We start from the raw sequence: 21,101 nt of genomic DNA, 5'->3' as shown, positions 1-21,101 counted from the left end.
AGAGTATGTTACAGAATTTCTATATTTGTATAATTTATTTGCACAATTTTTGAGCTTGTAGTGTTACTAATTACATTGAAGGAAGATTGATTCAATTTGAAATTGATAATAAACTTATTCTGAAAAATAAATAGGTGGATTAATATGCAAAAAATTTTAGACTGATATGACTTTATTCAATGTAATAGCAATCAACAGAAATTTAGAATTAATAAACAATAACAAGCAAAAATTTTATAACGAATCTACGTCAATCGACACCATTGACGTCAATAGACATCAGAAGAGATCTATCAACATTAAATGACAATCGACAACAATCGGCTTTAATAGACAACAATCGACATAAATCACAATAATAGACGCTAAATACACACAAAAAAATTAGCTCTTAACAAATTAAGTTATCTCTTTGGTTGACTATAAAAACCCATTACTCACATTTCAGCTCAAAAATTGATTTATAATTAAGAATTTTGTGCTCATAGTTCTCACAAAAGCTTTCAAAATTGAAATGATTTCTGAGAGTCGAAAGTTGTAGTGCTACAGATCTAATCTTATATTTTTTGAATTGATACCATTATTTTGTACTGGATTTTGTTGCACACAAGCTTAAAGAATAACAACAAGCAAGTATTATACTGAATCAATAAAAGTACAAGGGAAAATTTTTCTATCAAAGTTTTCAAGCTTCTACAAATTCCTAAACCTTAGTATAGTATAAAGTAGTATAGAGAATTTTTCTATTGAAATTTTCTTAATCATTTTCAACTTTTAACAAATTCCTAAAGCAAAAATATTAGTCTGATAAATTCAAATGAACGAATAATGATCATTTTTTACACACAAAATTTTTTACCTGGACATCCTGTATAATTCCTTTGAAATGTACACTGCTAAGAGCAGATGTTATAGCAGCCGGGGATGTTGGAGATATGTCAATTTTTGTAACTGACAAATTTTCATTGGTCTGTCTGATTGATCTAGATTGGGGTTGTCCACCCAAATAAAGAACTCGGACGTCTAACGGACCAGAGGCTGATATCGTTTTACGGAAATATTCTGTGTTGTTCAGTTTTACTTGCACCAATGTCACATTACGAATTACCTATAAAAGAATGTATGTAATATTTAGACATTTCAATTCGAAGCCTATGCAAGTCGTTGTATAAATACTGAATAATATTTAAATATTTTTTGTCATAGACACGATCGATGTAATGAAGCTAGATGGGTTACACTTCTTTCCCCTGTAACTTGACCTTTGACTATATTATCATCCTTCATTTATGCTGAAGCCCTCGTGTGTTGGAAATTAGTGTCGGTAGTGGGCTTATTTAAAAAAAAAATCAAGTATATTCGACAAGAAAGCAAGTTAAGTGTTAATGCTGCATTTCCGGAAAAAGCTAGAAGAGATAGGAGCAGATTGAAAGTATCAATGGACATTGAGAATGGCTGTCGTATTGATAATGGCAAAATTCAAAATATGACATGATACTATTTGAGATTGATTGACAATATTGCTACTTCATACCGATTTCGAAGTGATTAGAGCGCAATAGACAGAACCGTCCAGAAAGGGTAGCAGTAACAACTTCTCCAGAAAGAATATAGAATGGGCAAGTGGTGATTACTTTCCAAGAAGGAAAGGTGGAAGATTCATAATTAATAGACGCCGGACTTCATCGACAATAATTGGCAAAGATTTCATGATTTCAGAAAAATTAACTATAGTTATTACGCTTGTATGGATCACAATAGCGGCGACAGGTTCTGAAGGAATGAGTCTAACGAGGGAGAGTGAAAAGAAGTTATACACAATGCGGTCCATATGTATGGAATAAATTCAATTTTAACGTTATTGTGTCATCAGGATCATCTTCATTTAACTCCTAAACCTATTTACTTAGATCATTGGCGGCGGCAAGTTCTCGAGTTTTCTTTTGCGAATTTTCCTCAATCTTTGGAAGTACATTAACTTTTTTCATCAGTAAATTAAACATTTCTACTTAGTTTTTCGATATTTGTTACATGTGCAGTTTCATGAAACTTTATCAAAAGTTTACATCTTAATAATTAATATTCTTAGTTATAATTGCCCAGATTTAAAAAACGTTATGTTCCTGAACAGAGGACAAACGTGCCAAACGACCCCCTTATTTACAGTTTTCTAGGGGATGCTTCTAATTTACAGGAGTTGCTAGAGGGGGATAATATTTGCACACTGTAAATTGTCAATTTAAGATTAAAAACCGATCTATTTCAGGTTTTTTTCACATCATAACGCTAAAAATGAATTTATTCCATACATATGGACCGCATTGTAGATTGAGCTTCTTTCTCCTGGTAACTTGGTCTTTCTCAGTTATCGACAAGGCCGGATTAAGGCTTGGGGGTCTATAACCCCGGGCCCCATCATTTGGAAATCATTCTGTATTTTTTGATATATTGATACCACAAATCTAACGTATTGATATTATTTTGTGATTTTTCCGGGTTTCCGAATTCCTTAAGGGGGCCCCGTTATTATTTTAGGCCCGTGCCTTACAAATCTTAATCCGGCCCTGGTTATCGAGTATATTTTATAATTATCAAGTGTTCTAAAATGGTCTGCATCTGTTTCAAGAGCTTATTAGATTAATTAAGGACCTCGGATTCCCCATAAAAATATTGCACAATAGAAGGGAATGGAGTCGATAGAAAAAAGTATACCTTAATTTGTGTAAATAAACAATATAAATATAACTTTTTATTACATAAATATCAAAAGATAAGTTACAAGTATTTCTTCTAGAAGAAATATTAATATGTTGATTTATAATATATAAAGTGTTTAATTAATGATAAGAATTTTTAAATCCCTGCTTACTTTGATCAGATGATTCCATCCATTATCCAACTTCACTCCTCCAACTGTGTAGCTCTCTAGATTTCCTTCAAATTGAATTCTGACTAATAACTCACCACTTTCAAGTTGAGCAGCTATATAAGTTTCGTCGTTTGGATTTGGAAGTAAACCAGAACCTGCATATAACCAAATAATTAAAATGCCTACTGCTATACTAATGGCTCATCCATAAAGCACGTCACACGTTAAGGAGATGGAAGGGGGTCGACGAAGTGTGACAAGTGGGCGGGAGTGGTCCTAATTTTCGTGATGTTACATTTTGAAATCTGTTATAATTTGAATGTAAAAACAGGAACATTAAACTATTACTTTACGAAAACCTCAAAAGCATACAGCTATAGCTGTGTAAATATAAGATACCAATTGTTTGGTCAACCACTCGCTCTACTAGTGTTACGCTTCGACCTCCCAGGCGCCCTTTGATAAATACCGCAAAAAGGAATTGCGCCTCGCAGTGATTCCTTTGTTTCTATTTAATTTGACCACTGACTTTTGCCTAGGAAACAATGTCGTTCTTAGTTTTACTATTTTGTGATTTTCAATTTACGAAAAAAATTAAAAATGTTATCATTCAATAATTTCTACATGTAATTTGCAAAATATGTGAAGTTATACTGAGGAGGGATGGAGTCTCACAACTGTGACTAGCTGTGACAAAGACGAGGGAAGTGGCAAAAAATCATGAAATTCGTGTGACGTAATTTAAAGATGACCCCTAAGACAAGAGATCGAAAAAGAAAAAATACATAATACTAATTACATAATGTTTATGCAGTTATATTTTTCATACGACTAGTTTTCTGTTTTTAAATTGTTTTATTTTTGTATTCTTGAGATTTCTATATCAGTTATTAGTATTCAATCAACAGCTATTTAAAGTTTAGATTTTTTTAAAAAATATCTAGTATGCATGGTGATAGGAGCTTTGCTTTTCAATAATTGATGCTAAAGAAAAGTATATTTCTTATTAATTCATATGATTATTGTTTAAAACTGCAAATGTATTGCACAAAAGGATATAAAAATAAAAATAAGTGGTGATAGAAAAACATTATCTATATAACTTTATGAAGCAGCTTAGTTATCACAAATACAAAAATTAGAGCAATCATTATAGTACATTGACAACTGTCCATCATAATTACCTAAATAAAATATCTGCCCCCTGGATTGTCTTGTTCTTATAAACATGCTTATATCAACTATGGAACGCACCGCTCTTCTTGCAGTATCAGCGACATCTACCGTAACTAATGAATCCGTGATATTTTCATATCCGAATGTAGCTGCGGTGTAATTATACTGACATGTATGACCTAAATAAGGACGCTCGCAGGTACAGCTAAATTCCCTCCACCTATAAAAATTTTATCAGTTAATAAGATATTTCAAACATTTTTGATTTTGTTATCATTTGTTCTAGGGTATGTAGAATAATGTTGGAAAAATCAATTCGTCTTATATTTTTATACTACCATTAAAGCAATTGGGTCTGAAAATCATGTCGGGTTTAAATGTTTGAATGATCGGGTACGCCGTAACATAAATTGTGCAATTTACCGCACTCATAATAGCGCTGATATACATTTTTAAACGTGTAATATTTTTCTCCGCCCTTATTTCTTTTTGCAACGCACCAATAACTTGCTTACGTCACCAGCGCTGATCGAGTTTTGCCCGCCAAGCTACAGCAGCATTTTACAGCACGTTATTTTGTTTTACCATCGTTGTCAGGATATTAAAGCCTGTATCGACAAAGGTTTTTAATTTTTTTAATTGTATTATCAAAACTTAAGACACAGGGAAGCTATTACTTTATTAATAATGTAGTAATTTTAAGGTGTTATTTGTGATTTGATTTTTCAATTTTTTTGCATTGGCTTGGCATCTAGACGATATCTAAGCTGAATATTATTAAAGAAAAACAGGGACGCTACCGGTTTTTAGAACTAATAGTTTTTAAAATTTGTGTTTAACGTGGACTGTTTCGACTACTTTCAGTCTTTATAAAAATATGAATAAAGTAGTCGAAACTTCAAAATTTTTATCTCTTTTAAAGACTATTGAAAAAACTAATTTTTTAATTGGCATCCGTAATGGCTCGCAATTAAAAGGAAAGGGTCTTAACCACTGAATAGTTTCGATGTTGTTGTGTCTCTTCGGAATGACGTAACGACCTCTCGTTCGGAGTCTCTAATCCTAACTAAAGACAAAGCCAACTGGCGTTGCTACTTGATTCATGCAGTTAAACATTTCTCAATATACCTCTTGAGGAGACATCTTCACTTCCAACTACGAACCTTAGCCAAGTGAATCTCTAGCTGTAGACGACGATATGTTAATTAAATTATTATGTGATATATGAGGTAATTAAAGTAATTAAACTAAGTAATTAAAAAAATTTCAGCGAATTGTCGATGACATCACGATCTTTGGAAGAGATCTAAATGAATATTCTTCGAGGTATTAACCAGGAAAGCAGTTGTTTTCTCTTTTGAGGAAAGGCAAGCCAACATTTCGAAATAATAGGTGTAAATAGATATTATATTTTTATATATACATATGTAGTGATGTTTAATGATGATTAATTAGTGTCTATAACTTACCTATCAGTACAGCGTCCTCCGGATTCACATGGGTTTGGCTCACATTGAGGTTCCCTTATACATTTCTCTTCGACGTGCTGAAAATTTAACCAAGGGGTATTTTTAAGTTGAGGCAAAACCCACTGTCCGTTCACCAAAACGTCTTCAGTGCATCCTACTAAAAACGGTTGGCCGTGCGTCAATTTCCTAAGGTTATTTGGAATACCTCCAATATACGTTACAGGAAAACTAGTACTAGTCACATTATTGTTTTCGTTGTAGCTTATTGGATAAATAGTTTGTTCTTCATTAGAAGATAATACAAAGTGTGAGGAATTTATCGCAACAAATACTTTTTGCCACGTACTATCATTCAAATTTGAACCTATAAAAACTCCTTCCCATTTGTTCAGCAAGCTTGAATGCAAATTTAATCTCCCTTTCGATAATTCCAATATATAAAACGTTAATCCTTTACCTAGTGCTAATAAACCGTCACCTAAAGTAGTTTTGAATCGAAACTGTATATCATAACCTTCTTCTCTAACAGTATTAACAGTTACTGATGATATGTCGCGGAATGACATTGTGGTTATTTGTTCGCACGTTTGGCCGTGAAAACCATTGGGACAAGTACAGTTGAATTTGTGTTCGGTTTCATGAACCAAATATGGACGACACTGACCATCGTTTAAACAAGGATTATCTTTACATCTGAAACAATAACATATAAATTTTATTATGAGTGAGAAGTGGAATATTAACAAAATATTTTGAAATTGATTCTACAATTTTTAATTATATAAAATTTTATTCTCACCCTGCAAGTTCAACAGAACAGTTTTTGCCACCATATCCGTTCGTACATTGACAAAAATAGTTTGCGATTTTATCAATACAAGTACCATTAACGCACGGATTGTACTTTTTACACTCGTCTATATCTAATTCGCAATGTATTCCTTCGTATCCATCTTCGCATTCACAAATGTAACCTCCAATTTTATCGATACAGGCACCATAGACACAAGGATTACTCTCGCATTCGTTAATGTTAGTTTCACAATTATGACCTGTTACTCCAAGAACACAAAGGCACTCGTAACCAGCGGCTTCCGAATAGTTGAACGGTTTAGAAAAAATTTCAGGAAGATTCAAATTATAAGAATATACGGGAGAATAGAGAGTGATGTTAGATCGTTCTATGCAAGTACCGTTGTATTGGCATGGATTACTTTCGCATTCGTTGATATCTATCTCACAGTTTTTACCTAAAAAAATCAAGAATTGAAAATTACCATTTTTATATTTTACATATATAACTAGTTTTGATTTTATTAATGTTTAATCTTATTGCTATTATTTAAAACGTACCACAGTTTATTTTATAAAATTGAACGTTTCAGATTCAGTACTATATTCCCAATCCAAGACAGTAAATGTCATAAATAAATAAATTGAAGGAAAGAAAGTTTAAATCAAAAACGTACCTTTATATCCTGGATAACATTTACAAGAATAATCTTTGACTAAGTCGATACAAGGGGCTTCATTTTGACAGGGATCGCCTTCACAGTCATCTATATTATTTTCACAATGATAGCCCTCATAACCTGTATCGGTACAATTGCATGAATAACTATTCAACCCATCTATACATTGAGATCCATGTAAGCAAGGAGAAGATTCACAATCATCAATATTTATTTCACATCTTTTACCGGTCAAACCTTCCGGACAAACGCAAGTAAATTCATTAATACCATCTATGCAAGTCGCTCCGTGCATACACGGTTGCGGTTCGCATTCGTCGATATTCACAGAACAATCCTTTCCATCGTAACCTAGAAAATATCATTATTTTTAGAAAACTATTCTATTTTTGTAATCTTAGAATTCTATTTTTTTACTCATAAATAACCATTACTGCACTTTTCGAATATTAATATGTGGAGCCTTCTCTTGTTCCCTTCGAAACATATTGTTACGCACTTATCTCCGCCCTGAAGCCGGTCCTGCTTGGATATAGTAGAATTCTAAAATTTGACGAAGCCGTCGCCTTTGATGAAACAACCGGAACAATTCGTTTGATATTTGTTTTTATGTCAGTTTTTAAAGCAACCGGTGTATTTACATTTTTTCATTTGAATAATTTCTAGGAAGTTATATTTATTTATTTGTTTCGTTTTATAATTTTTTTAGATCTCTGGAGAATTATTTTTGGATATATAAGGAGTTTATATAGCGCAGTTTAGTTTAGTTCATAATAAATACTCGGAGTGAACAGAACGAATTACCAATTTAATAAGAATTTAAATATATTATTCAAGTTAGTAAAGTAATAAGTGAATTATTATAAGTTAGTTAAGTGTAGTGTATAGTATTTGAATAAATTAAGAACGTAAGAGACAGTATTTATTAATTAACTCCACGAATAGAAATCGTATAAATAAATACGATAAACATTACAATATATTTTTATTAATGTTTATATAATGGTAATAAGGCCTAATTCTATTTTAATAAAATATAAATTGGAAAGTTATAATAATAGTTGAAAATGAGTTTATACTTAGTAGATTCTATTTTAGTGTTTTTCTTTTGACGTTATTTGTTTCTTTAGAATTCCAAAAATTATATTGGAACCAGTACTGCCGGTAAAGTAATGGCCGTTGTTGTCAACAAGTGTTGATTTATATCACATTAAAAACTACTACGATCTAGACACAAATAAAACCAAAACAAAAAATGAACGGATGGTGAAAGAAAGGAAGTCGGCTTTGTTCTTAACCCTACTCCGCGATGTTTGCTGGTTGAGAGTAACACAAGACATCTGGCGGTGATAATTGATTGATTAATAGACCTATACATGAATTATCCTATTCGATTACCTACTTGCGGATTGTGAAACCTTTGGAATTGTAAATATTTTCCAATGCTGCATCATGAAAAAATAAAAATGTTTAAGACATTGTAGGGTAACATAAAATCAGAATTAATATTCTTCAAAATAGGTTTTCATCAACGTCGTAGTCTTCTCGAGGATAGAAATGGTGTCAAAATGTTTTTCATTGTAGCCAAAAATAGCATTGTGTTAAATCATTTGAGTAATACTGATGTAAACAGATAGGGAGATTTTTAGAGGCCAAAATCCTTTCAAATTTAAAATGACTTTTGGCTCGTCGCGTCCTACAAAAAATTTTAGAATAAAATGGCGTTCTTTCGAGTTTGTGATTAATTGGAGATGAATTTATTTTCCAACAAAACAAAGATCCCAAGCATAGATACAAATTCTGAATAGTTGGAAGAGAAAGAGGTACAAGAGGTGTAAGTAAAAATGGTTCGGCCTCCTGAAAGCTCGAATCTCAATCCCATTGTTTTTTGTGGGAAGATCTTGTCAGGAAAGTCCGTAATTGTGGTACAACCTCGTAAGAAGAAATGTGAAGTGCTTTATGCGAGAAATATATCACAAAACTCTATCAACAAAAATGAATTGCCAGTATGCCGAGACTTGTGAAAAAGTCATACAATGTTAAATAGGATTTTTTGATGAAAAATCAGTTTGGCTAACTTTAGCCTTTTATAGCATGGTCTGAATATTTCTTTACCGACTTTTCAAGTGTATTGAATGTCAAAAAGTGTTTTATTAGATGATTTAACAGTTTAATTGAACAATTAATATTTAATTGGAGTTTTTTAAAATCTCTTTATTTTAATTAAGGTGGTCTTATCTTTTGGCCTGTAGTGTCTTAATTATTCTTAGTTGGAATGCACAATTTATAAAATAAGTAGCTAGCTTTTCTCCAATTGAACCAATAGACTCGTAGTGTTTTGATACAATGGTTAAAAAAAGAATAGAAAAGGTAATTATGAATATTAGATTTACTATTATTTAATTTCACTTCAAGGGTTGCTCTAAAAATTATAAGCCCTAGCAATATAGGAGTATTAGATATATTATAGACACTCTATAAATAGTTGTACTGCTATAACTATGCCAATTACCTTTTATGTAGCATTTGTTTTCTAATTCAGATGATTATTTGAGTTGTACTATTATATATCTCAAATACTAAAAAGCTCATAGCAAAAATAAGAAATAACGTATTAGAACTATTATAAAATTTCAAATGTTATCATTCATATACTATCCTCAGTATTTTTGAAGAAATTAATTGCCAATAACAAAAAATACTGTAGAGTTAATAGCAAACCAATGAACAGAAATTTTATAATACTAGATATATTATGTTCATATGTCAACAAAGTTAATCAATACGCAATGATTTCAGTGCAACTGGATACACTATAAATCAGAGAAACATTTATTAAATCAAATAAGATTGATAATTAGTTTTAACTACTAGTAAATGGAGCAATGTTGAACTGGGATTGCCGCTATTTATTGCTAGATTCCTCTATACTGAAATACCTAGTATTCTCTGTATAAATCAAAAGAATAATCATATTTTGAACAATAATAATATTTGGTGTAAAACTAACCTGGAGGGCAGTGGCATTCAAAATTATTCACAAGATTAATGCAAGTAGCGTTGTTCTTACAAGGCATCGATAGACATTCATCAAAATCTAAGTTACACCGTTCTCCAGTATAACCAGGTTTACAATAACACTGAAAGCTGCCTTCGAAATTAACGCAAATTCCATGGTTACATATTTTATTATCGGATTGTTTACATTCATCTATATCTTCGTTGCATAAAGTACCTAAAAATCAAATTCGAATATTTAGCAAAAGCATGCGCGAGACTCCACGAAAACACCACTTAGTCCCTTCAGATTATCCAACGACATTGTACTTATAGCAAACCATGTTGACGATGTCAAAAGAATGCTTGACAATTTAAATAAAGCCCCTGAAAAGATAGTGTTGAATATAAATAAAACAAAAAAAGAATACATGTGCTAAGTGAAACCCTACGTATAGAAGGTGATAGTTTGAGCAAGTAAGCTCTTGTAAATACCTGTGACACGAAATCCGTATCGGTAGAGATAACTATAAGCAAATATAAGCAGAAGGATGGGTTTAACATGGACTACCTTTGATAAGTTTAATCGTGTCTTCTGATCCGAAATATCTGGTTCTTTGAAGAGAAAGGTGTTCGAACAATGCAATCTACCGGTGCTGAAACTCTAATCTTAAAACCCACCATGAACTAAATCGAGGTAGTTCAGCAAAGAATGGAACGATAGATGCTAGATAGAGTGACAAATATAACATCACGCAAGATAACAGGTTTAACGAAAGCAATAGTAAAGCTTGAAACGTAGCTGAGCGGGTCATGAATGACCAGAAGAATAGAAAATCAGTGGACCAAAAGAATTATTGAGTGAAGATGGAGAGAAAAATACCTCTAGAAGTAGAGGAAGCCAATCGACACGCTTGTGTGTGTCCCCAGATGAGGAGGACGATAAAAAGATTTGCCGATGTAATGTTAACACGATAGTAGTTAAATCTATAATCAGTTATTAGTACAAAATATGATTCCTTTATATTAATTATTTACTTAATTCATTATATACAAGCTTCTACACAGAAATTCGTAGCTTGCGGTTCGGTGCTAAGACTTTTAAAACACAGATTATAGAGTACGGCTTCATTCACACAATGTGAAATATGGTTCTGGTAGTGGACAACAATCAGTTACAGCAACAGAATATGTAGAAACGAAAAAAAATTAATTTGCATTCACACCCCTTTACGAGTCCCTTGAGTGGTAACCAAGAAATCAGTTGTTATAGAAATGATGGGGAAAAAGACACTGGAGATAATTGGATAGTTATTTTTTCAGATGAGAATTGGCGAAGAGACGACAGTGTATTGTTTAAACATGTCGATACAGATGCTTATTTGTCCGTATTAGGAAAAGTGCAAGGCCGATAAATGGTCAAATAGAAGTAGTTGGAATATGGTCGTCTTCGGGGCCAGTCCATTGGCAAACTGTAGAAGGGGCGTTTTTACACGCCCCTGATGTGACTACCAAACATATGTATACAGAACTTTTAATTTATTTATATTTTCGTAAGTCTGAGGCTGAATTATAGTGTTTTTTTTATAAAAATCCATTTGATATTTTTACAATATTAAAAGGTTGATTAACAGTTGGATGACAGTTGCTGGGGACCTTAGACAGTGGCAAAGATTAAGGGAGGTTTATCTCCAGCAGTGGACGTTACTGGCTGTTTGATGATGATGATGATGATAATATTTAGACTATAAAAGTGAAAATGACATTGTTATCATCATTTTATGGTATCAAATAATAACGAGTTTAAATTTGACACTACCTTGGTGTAGAATGAGTTGAAATGACACAGTTTGGTTGGGGACTATAATCGATCTCAACAAATTCATAAATTTTTTGAAGGGATATCGTTGTCCTTGCGAATCATTACTAGCCCCTGCTACAATTTTGTGTATCAGAAACTTCTGTACTTTCTTTTGAACAAAACAGAACCATACAATGCTACTTGATATATTCTTCAATCGCACTTCTACATTACTAGGAAATGATTTATATTAATCTCCGCTTTCAAAACAAATCTTCTGAACTGGTAAACATAAAACGGTAGCATTACTTGATCTCAGCTTCCTACTTTGATTGAGGATTCAAATATTAGCCAAGTGACCTAATAGTTTATTATAATTTCATATTTGTACATTCGCTCTATATTATTGCTATAATATGAATTAATTAACAGCAAGTTTGAATAAGAATACACTGTATAAGGCAATAGATTAAGAAGGAGAAAATTACTTATAGTTAGATACGTTGTCAATTTGAAAAAAAAAGTGTTCAAATAACTCACCTGTATACCCTGGATTGCAATTACAACTGAATTGGTATGTACTTTTATCAACAATGCAAGTGCCATTTAAGCATGGTTTTTTTGCACATGGGTCAATATCAACACTGCAATCAGCACCAGCGAAACCTGGAGGACATCTGCATTCATAGTTATTAATTAAATCAATACATATTTGATCAGGTGGACACTGAAATATGAAAAGTTTCTAATTAATTTTACAATATTTGATAGACCAGAACCAGTAAAGTTCATTTCAATACATTTTGTAATGTATCTTCGATATCTTATGTTGTGAAACTTGTAGAAGACCTCTGGGTATTTATTAATTTATACAGTGTCTTTTGAATGTTTCTGTTTCAACTAGAATTAAATGAGCCAAAGTTAAGAGAGATTCTCATTAAAATGAGTCGTAGTATTATTAAAATTTGTTTGACTACCGTAAAAGATTTTGCTGAAATTGACTTCGAATTATTTGACCATCTCTCCTGTTTCCTAACCTCAAATTTTCCTCCCACATTTATTAATACCGAATACATTGTTTACACCACCACTACACCAGCACTGACAATTACACTATCTGACCCACGTTTCGATAACCAAGTTATCTTCTTCAGGGACTAAAGATAAACTGTATATCCTCAATGTAATTGTGAGTGTATTCATAATGACTATCGCTAACGGTTCCAGAAATCCCAACTTAAATTTCTTAATGTTACACAATTGGGCAAAGTTATTAACTCTCACAATCGTACTCTTGATTTAGTTTTTAGTCGGAATCAAATTTCAGTAAGTAGATGCGTTGATATGTTAACTCATGAGGATGGATTTCACCCTTCCCTTAAAATCATTATCATGCTAAAAAATACAAATGTGTCATTAGCAGAGAATCGCAGATACAACTTTCGAAGGGCTAATTTCCCTTAACTCTACAGCGATTTGCTCAATATCAACTGGAATCAATTATTGTTTGAAAACAACGTTGTCAGAGCTTGTGAATATTTTTACAATCAAATTAAAGATTCAAGATTCATAGGGAAAAATTCATACATATGAAATTGATGAAATAGCAGAAAATCTTAGAATGGTGAAGATATATGGTGGAGTGATGTCAAGCAGTTGTTTTTAGAGGATATAAATAATATGAAGCCTGTAAACTGAGAAAAGGCAGTAAATTATACAATTAAAGAAGTGAAAATATGGAAATTGGATAATATACTGATGAAATTATCTAGTTACTCATTGTAAATATAAATGCTTTCCCAAAACAATTCCCAGATTATTCAAAAAATACCCTTTAAGGCTTAACAATTCGAAACCTTAAAGTGAAACATCGTTTGTTACAAAAATTTAAGAATACCAATAAATGACTACATTGAATTTAGTAATTTGAGAGCCAAAATTAAGAGACATATAAGTTGGAGTTATTATAACTACATGAGAACTGTAAAATAACAGCTAACAAGTGATCCTAAGATGTTTTGGTCCTTTTTAAAAACAATAGGAAAACTATTAGCACATCTAATTACATATTCTTTATAAATGACCCTCTTAACCAACCACATGGCATTGTAAATGCTTTTGCTGATTATTTTCAATCAGGATATATTATCTCATCTGCACCTAATTTTGACCTAGTTGATTCAAATATGAATTTTACTGGGTCTGAAGTTTTAACTAGTCTCAAAAAAATTAAAATCCAACTCTTTATCTGGTCCCGATAGGTTCACAGCTTTTCAATTACGAGACTGTGCGACTGCTCTTGCAAAACCATTGTACCATACCATATATAGTGTTACCTGTAATATCTTGTTGAAATGTGGTAAATTTCTTGTGATATGGAAATCTGGACGAATTTAGTTGGTTTTAAGGACTATCGATCCATCACGATTATTTCTAAGGTATTTGAAACTCTGATTACGAAGTTTTATACTGGTAGATTTACGGTCTTGAATTTAATATAGTATTCGCACGACACAATTAGATAGCGGTGGTAAGGCTAATGTTATCTAAACAGATTTTTCCAAAGCTTTGATCGCTTGGATCATGGCATTCTTCTTATTGAGCTATCCAACATTGGTTTAACTGATTCATTTACAAATTTTTTTTATATCATACCTCTTGGATAGAAAACTTACAGTTATAGTTCTTCCAATATCAATTGCAGATTCAATTGATTAATAATTACCGATTAATAATTTTGTCTCTTGAACATTGGTCACTAAGCTGGAATTAAAGGAAATTTAAAATAAGTTCTAAGCTATTACCTTTGATCCCAGGCAATCGTCTATGTTAGTATCACAGGTTTCGCCCTCGAATCCCATTGGGCAAAGGCAAGTGAAGTCTCTTTTGTTTGGAGAAGATATGCACGTTCCATTGTGTTTACATGGGTTCAACTCACAAATGTCATATGGCTTCTCGCAAATTGGCCCCATCCAGTGTTCAGTACAGTTGCAGTAAAAGCCATTCACTTTGTCGTAGCACGTTCCACCATTTTGACAAGGAGAATTAGCACAATCATCTATGTTGTTTTGACAAATTTTACCTTTATAAAATAAGAATATTATTAAAATGGATAAAAGTATTGTGGAATGTAGTAAAATAAACCAATTATTATATATTTCCACTGCTGGATAAGCGAAGATAAGGCAATTTTTAACATTTTTGAATTTATAGAGTTATTAGGTCATTCAGCCAATGCATTTTTTAATTTTAAATCATAGGTGGTATTAATATAAGCCTCTAGTTTTTACTAAATTTTTATATGAAAAGATGAGGTTTTTTGATCAAATGCTTATTCAATTCTCATGTCCAAATAATAGTACACATCAGAATTATACGTAGTGAAGTTTCATAAAGTTCTTTTTCTCTGGAATGAAGTTAACCAATCAATATAAAACCTTCACCAACGTCATAATTATCCTATCAATGAACAGGTTTTTGGTCCAAAGAAAGCCAGAGCCGATATCTACTACAATAGAAATAAGAAAATTAATAATAGTAGGTAATTTCTAAAGACAATTTCAACAACCAAATTTCACATCAGAAGAATTATAAATAATGATTATGATGATGAAAATGAGAATAAGGTAGTTAATTTTGAAAATTTTCTCGAATTAAAAGAAAACAACAGTAACACAGGTCTGCAACAAAAATGCTGTCTAGATGGTTTTAAATGATTTCTATGTATTTAGGTGTTTTGAAAATTAAGAAAAAAAAACATTCTGCCAGGTTAATTTGCAAAACGCAAAATTTTATTGAAAAAAAGGGAATTTTTGGCTAACTTGAGTCGTGAATAACTAAGTACAATTAGTCCCTGCTACCTTGGAAGAGATTCCAAATTCTGACGAAGATGACCCGATGACAATTCAAGTTTTGAATTTTAAGATGACAGCAGTCCGAAATTGTTTTCCCAGGACGAACTAAATGGTTTAGTAAGGGACTTGAATATTCCCAAAAACGCTGCTGAGTTGCTTGGATCAAGGATCAAAATTAGCGTATTTTCATAGATTCTTCAAAAAGAATCTTAAAGCAGTTCTGTTTCACAATGGCGATTTCTATGCTTCCACTCCTGTCGGTCAGTCCGTACACCTCAAGGAAACATACAAGAACTTGGAATTGGTTCTTTGCAAATTAAAATATGAAGACCACGGTTGGCAAGCGTGGAGTGATTTTAAAATCTTGAGCATGTTCGTCGGACAACAATCTGGGTTTACCAAATTCCCTTGCTTTTTGTATCTATGGTTCTTCTACTAACGCTTCACTTAAAGCTGGATGAAGCAATTTGAAAAGTCACTTCCAAGAGATGGAAATTACTTCAAATACTTAATATCAAAGTTTCCGGGCTTCTCGGTGGCAAAGTTGAAGGAAGCTCTTTTTATTGGACCAGATATTAGACGACTTATGGCTGATCCACAATTCGTCACAACCATGACGGATCCTCAAAGAGAATAGTGGATTGCCTTTGAATAGGTCATAGAGAAACTTTTAGGCAATAACAAAGATCTTAATTATAAACAAATCGCCACAAAAGAATGTTTAAAGAATTTTAAGCTTTAGGTCGCCTAATAAGTTTAGAAGTTCATTGTCTTTATTCCTACCTCGACTACTTTCCAGATTATTTAAGAGATGTGAGTGAAGAGCAAGGTGAACGATTTCATCAAGATATTAAGGAGATAGTAAAAAGATACCAGGAAAGATGAGGCGACTCAATAATGGTAGACAACTGTTGGACTTTTCGGATGCTTCCTACATATAGCAGAAAATGTACCAAAAGGAGACTCACTGGGAAAAATAAATGTGTATTGCTTACTAATGAATGAATTTTAGACAAAAAAATAAGTTTTGTTACGCAATTATGAATAAAATTTTTTTAGTATTTTATCTTTTATTCTAAGATGATAACTTGCTTAACAAAAATATTGTCAGAAAATGTTCTACGAGCAAATGAAAGTCAGCTTCGGATTCAGCAAAACAAAAAGTAAGAATTACGCCAAAAAAACCAAAACAGCTCCCAACTTTTTTATGCTTGTGTGATCAAACCGTAAATTTTCGAAAAGAGTCTTTGAAAAAGAATTAAGATCAGTAGAAATCAAAATTACTGCTGAATAAGTGTTTACAAAATATAATATCTCTACGTTTCAATTTTAAAAGTACTGGATTTTTCTAGATATAACTGGAACATAGTAATAATTATTGAATCATTTTATTAGTTTCAACATCAATTGTTTGAGATATAAGAATTATAGATACTGATTAATTGAATATTCAACCATCTGTGTTAGTATTAAAATACCTTTTTATGAGTTTGTTAATTTTACAAAAAAAACTACTACAATTAGTCACACTAATAAAAAATTATCACTAAAATGCAAACTAAATCTACTACCTTGAAACCCAGAAGTACAAAGACAAGTGAAATGGGTCCCATTTTCAATGCAACACCCTGAATTTAGACAGGGCTCGCTTGAACAAAGTCCCAACTTGAGGTCGCAATTTTTACCAGTCCAACCAGGTGAGCAAGTGCAGAGGTAGCCACCCAACTGTGAATATATCAAATTAAGTGGATTTAAAGGTGTTTCTGTAAGTGCTACCTAAACCATGAAAGGAATGCAATGGAAGGTACTAATTGTAACAATATACCTTAACTAGAACAAATAATATGACCTTGAAAGTTATTTTAAGTAAATGCAAAATTTTGTGAAAAATACAACATATAACACGAATTAATCTTCTGCAAAATACTGCCCTTCGCTAGTAACACAATAAATTTCTGGAAGTCTTCTTCCGGAATAGCTTTGTCCTGCTCTGTCCCATTTTTTTATGTATGAGGAGAGCCAGAAATCACTTTATTGTTAAATCTGAAACAGTTGCTCTAAAGTATATCATATGAACCTTTTATTAATAATTTTTTTTATATAGCGATTTGTGATATACTAATGTTGCCAATTCCGATATAAGTTGTGAATTTCCACTTACAGCAAATTATGCATTTGCTTGAAGCAAACTAGTAAATTTATTTTACTGAAAGAACAGCAGTATATAACAAATTAGTACCCCATTACTATAATTTATGGGAGAGCGGTTAAGATGTTACTCCATACATATGCACAAAAGGATAATTTTTAAAGTTGGAGTGAAAATATAATAATAAGATGGAGGAATGGTCTTAACGGCATTTTTACTTGTGTGAATACCATACTCACATAATCTTGACAAGCAATGGCATGCTGACAGGGATCTTTGCTGCACAGAGATTCGATGTCACATAATGTGCCTACCCAACCTTTAGCACAAACGCACACAAACTGAGTTAATAAATCAATGCATAAGCCCCCGTTTTTACACATTCCAGGCTTACAACTATCGACCCTTTCACATGCAGGGCCTTGAGTTGATATTAAGCAGCATGCAAAAAGAAATAACAACTTAAGAAATAATATGAAAAATACAAAGAAACAAGTTATTCTTTATAAAGTTTATGATTTTTCTCATCTATATATGAGATACGTGAAGGATATAAATCAGTGATGGCGAACCTATGACCCGTGGGTCAGACACTAACTCGCCTTAAGTTTTTTAGCTGACCCACACTATGATTTTTATAAATTTATTTTTTATGTCAAAAAAGAGGATAAATACTGGAAGAAAATGAAATATTTATATCAATAATCGAATTTATAAAAGAACATTTCTAGCTGGATAATGGCTAACTAATTTTATATTTCTATCGTAACTATACCTGCGTAACTTTATGAGTTCTGGCGTTTTTTGCTTTATCGCTACCCGTTGGCGCAAGAGCTTTTCGTCAAGAGTGAGATTTCTTAGCACCAACATCGCATAGACTTTTGTCAAGTGTTATTTCTCATGTAAAATTTTTCTAAATCCAGAAACAAAGCAAAAATCGATGGAATGGCGATCTGGTTCTCCAAGTCCTAAGAAGTTTCGTGTCAAAAAATCTGCTGGAAAAGTTCTTGCTTCAGTTTTTTGGGATTGCCATGAAGTAATCATGATTGATTTTTTGGATAAGGGTAGAACAATAACTGGAGATTACTATTCGACATTACTAACCACTCTACGGGAAAAAATTGAAGAGAAAAAGCGCGGAAAGCTATCCAAAGGTGTTTTGTTTTTGCAAAACAACACCCCTACAAACCAATCTCATGTTGCCATGCAAAAAATTCGTGATTTGGGGTTCGAATTACTAGAGCACCCCCCTTATTCACTAGATTTGGCTCTGCCCGACTATCATCTCTTTCCTCAACTTGAGAAAAAGTTTAGAAGGTCGTAAATTTTCTTTCACGGGGAGTTTCGCTGTAATAAATGTATCCAATTAAGAGGAAAATATGTTGAGTAATAAAATATTTTGATATTGATTGGTTCTATAGTAGGCTAAGAATTTTTCAATATATCCTCATATATATATATATATATATATATATATATATATAGCTATTAATAGCTAGATCTAAAAAAATAATGATCAAAACTTGACCCACTTCTCCTAAAGGTTCGCCATCGCATCACTGATATAAATGATGCTTGTGAGAAATATAACATCATCTTTTTTATTTTGCAATGCAATAACAAAAAATTAGTTCCTTACACATATTTAAGTTAAAACATATAATCATACAGACATAGATAACACCATTTTCGATTGATATAAATTGGTTTTTTTATTGTAATTGTTACATTTTTGTAATACAAAAAATACATGTATTCATATGTGATGAGATAGGTGTTGATGTGAAATTAATTACCTCTATATCTTATAATAAATACTAGAATATGAACTTTATTTCCATTTCAAAATATTCCATCTCTAGAATAGAAAGAAAACTGAAAAATATTTGGTGTATACAATAAGAAATTTTCGTAACGAAATTATACATATTTTTTAGAGTTTTGCCGCAGCTATTGGCAAAAATGTATTGCAATTTTATACAAATTTCTTTTGGAAGCTGATACATCTAATGAAATTGTTTTATCTCTTACTCTCATAGCAGGCGCTAGTTACACGGTTCGTATCAACTAATATTGTACATTAGATTTATTGAGCAAAATGTCATCACCCAATTTTACAACAAAACGGTACTCTTGATAAAACACGATACTGTCTACCATTTCCGGAATATGTTGATTTGAAAATTATGAAGTAATAACCGATACTGCTATGAAGGAAGTAATGATAAATGTATTAATTAAACAAAAAATCACCAGATGAAAACTTACAAAAAGACTAATAGAAAAATTCAATTAGAGTAGGTGTTCAAAATGTCCTTCGTTTTGAAGAATAGACAAGTCTATCCTTTTTTTCTAAAAAATCCATTAATCTTCTAAACGGTTGGGAGTCAGCTATGAAGTCATTAAAGTGACGTTGAATTCTGTCTTTCAATTCTTGAGGCGAATTTACCTCTGTAGCATAAACTTTTTCTTTAAGACACGACCAAACTGTGTTAGCCAAGGAATTAAAATCACATGACTGAGGAGTCCAATAAATCGTAGCTTTTGCACCTCTACCAATCCATCCATACGGAAAATGGTTACTCAACCAATTACAACACCTTCTATCAAAGTGCGATGAAGCTCCATCGTGCATAAAAAATTGAGATCTTCGCTCATTTAGGATCTAGTATCTCGAATAAGTGATTGCTTTAAATGAGTGTTGGTAATGTGATACCCTTTTGACATGTGGATTCTTATATATCAGTGGTGTGCATTATTGGAGTTAAACATACCTTGCCGCGTAAAAGTGGCCTTATCCGTAAAAAGAATACATTTTTAAAAATTTGGATTGAGAGTTGTTCTTTCTTGTAATATTTGCCAAAAGTCCACTCTAACTGGTAGATCGTCAGGCAAAAGCTCTTGGTCTTGTCTGTAATGATAAGGATGTAGTTGCTGCTCTTTAAGTATCCTCCAAATACTTGAAAAGACGTATTTGTTTGTCTTGTCACATTCCTTACTCTAATTGTTGGATTTTGATCCACTAAATTTGAAATCATATTCTCTTAGACCGGTAGCCGGCATTCTCAAAAGACCCGTGATCTCGGAATTGCTAAATTTTTATATAAATCGACAGTTATTAACTGGAGGAACAAAAGGCAATCGGTACGCGTCGATTTATTTGGCCGCAAGTATGAAAAAAAAAGCAAAAATTTCGATAGGAAATTTTGTGAATTAATGAAAAAAAATCGGCTTACCAATTCTTCCCACCGGAAAGGCCCGGCTTACTTTTTTTTAATTTGCTTATTTTTATGTAAATTTTAAAAATATCGTGG

The 21,101-nt window shown here is 32.2% G+C and overlaps 1 protein-coding gene across 1 annotated transcript in view; it reads right to left on the bottom strand.

Annotated features, from left to right (window-relative positions):
- Positions 1 to 21,101, bottom strand: part of LOC130440685 (protein crumbs) — an 84,075-nt gene that overhangs the window by 19,034 nt on the left and 43,940 nt on the right. Inside the window, exons 7-15 of the mRNA XM_056773958.1 lie at positions 14,589 to 14,866; positions 12,325 to 12,511; positions 9,997 to 10,221; positions 6,984 to 7,337; positions 6,314 to 6,764; positions 5,515 to 6,207; positions 4,054 to 4,265; positions 2,870 to 3,024; positions 860 to 1,108 (exon numbers count right to left, since the gene is read on the bottom strand). Of these exons, the coding sequence (XP_056629936.1) occupies positions 860 to 1,108; positions 2,870 to 3,024; positions 4,054 to 4,265; positions 5,515 to 6,207; positions 6,314 to 6,764; positions 6,984 to 7,337; positions 9,997 to 10,221; positions 12,325 to 12,511; positions 14,589 to 14,866 (2,804 nt within the window). The remainder of the gene's footprint in view (positions 1 to 859; positions 1,109 to 2,869; positions 3,025 to 4,053; positions 4,266 to 5,514; positions 6,208 to 6,313; positions 6,765 to 6,983; positions 7,338 to 9,996; positions 10,222 to 12,324; positions 12,512 to 14,588; positions 14,867 to 21,101) is intronic.

The sequence above is a fragment of the Diorhabda sublineata genome, chromosome 2, assembly GCF_026230105.1.
Source record: "Diorhabda sublineata isolate icDioSubl1.1 chromosome 2, icDioSubl1.1, whole genome shotgun sequence".
Classification (NCBI taxonomy): Eukaryota; Metazoa; Arthropoda; class Insecta; order Coleoptera; family Chrysomelidae; genus Diorhabda; species Diorhabda sublineata.
Note: the sequence above shows the minus strand (reverse complement) of the source record. Positions and strands in the feature narration are given on the sequence as shown.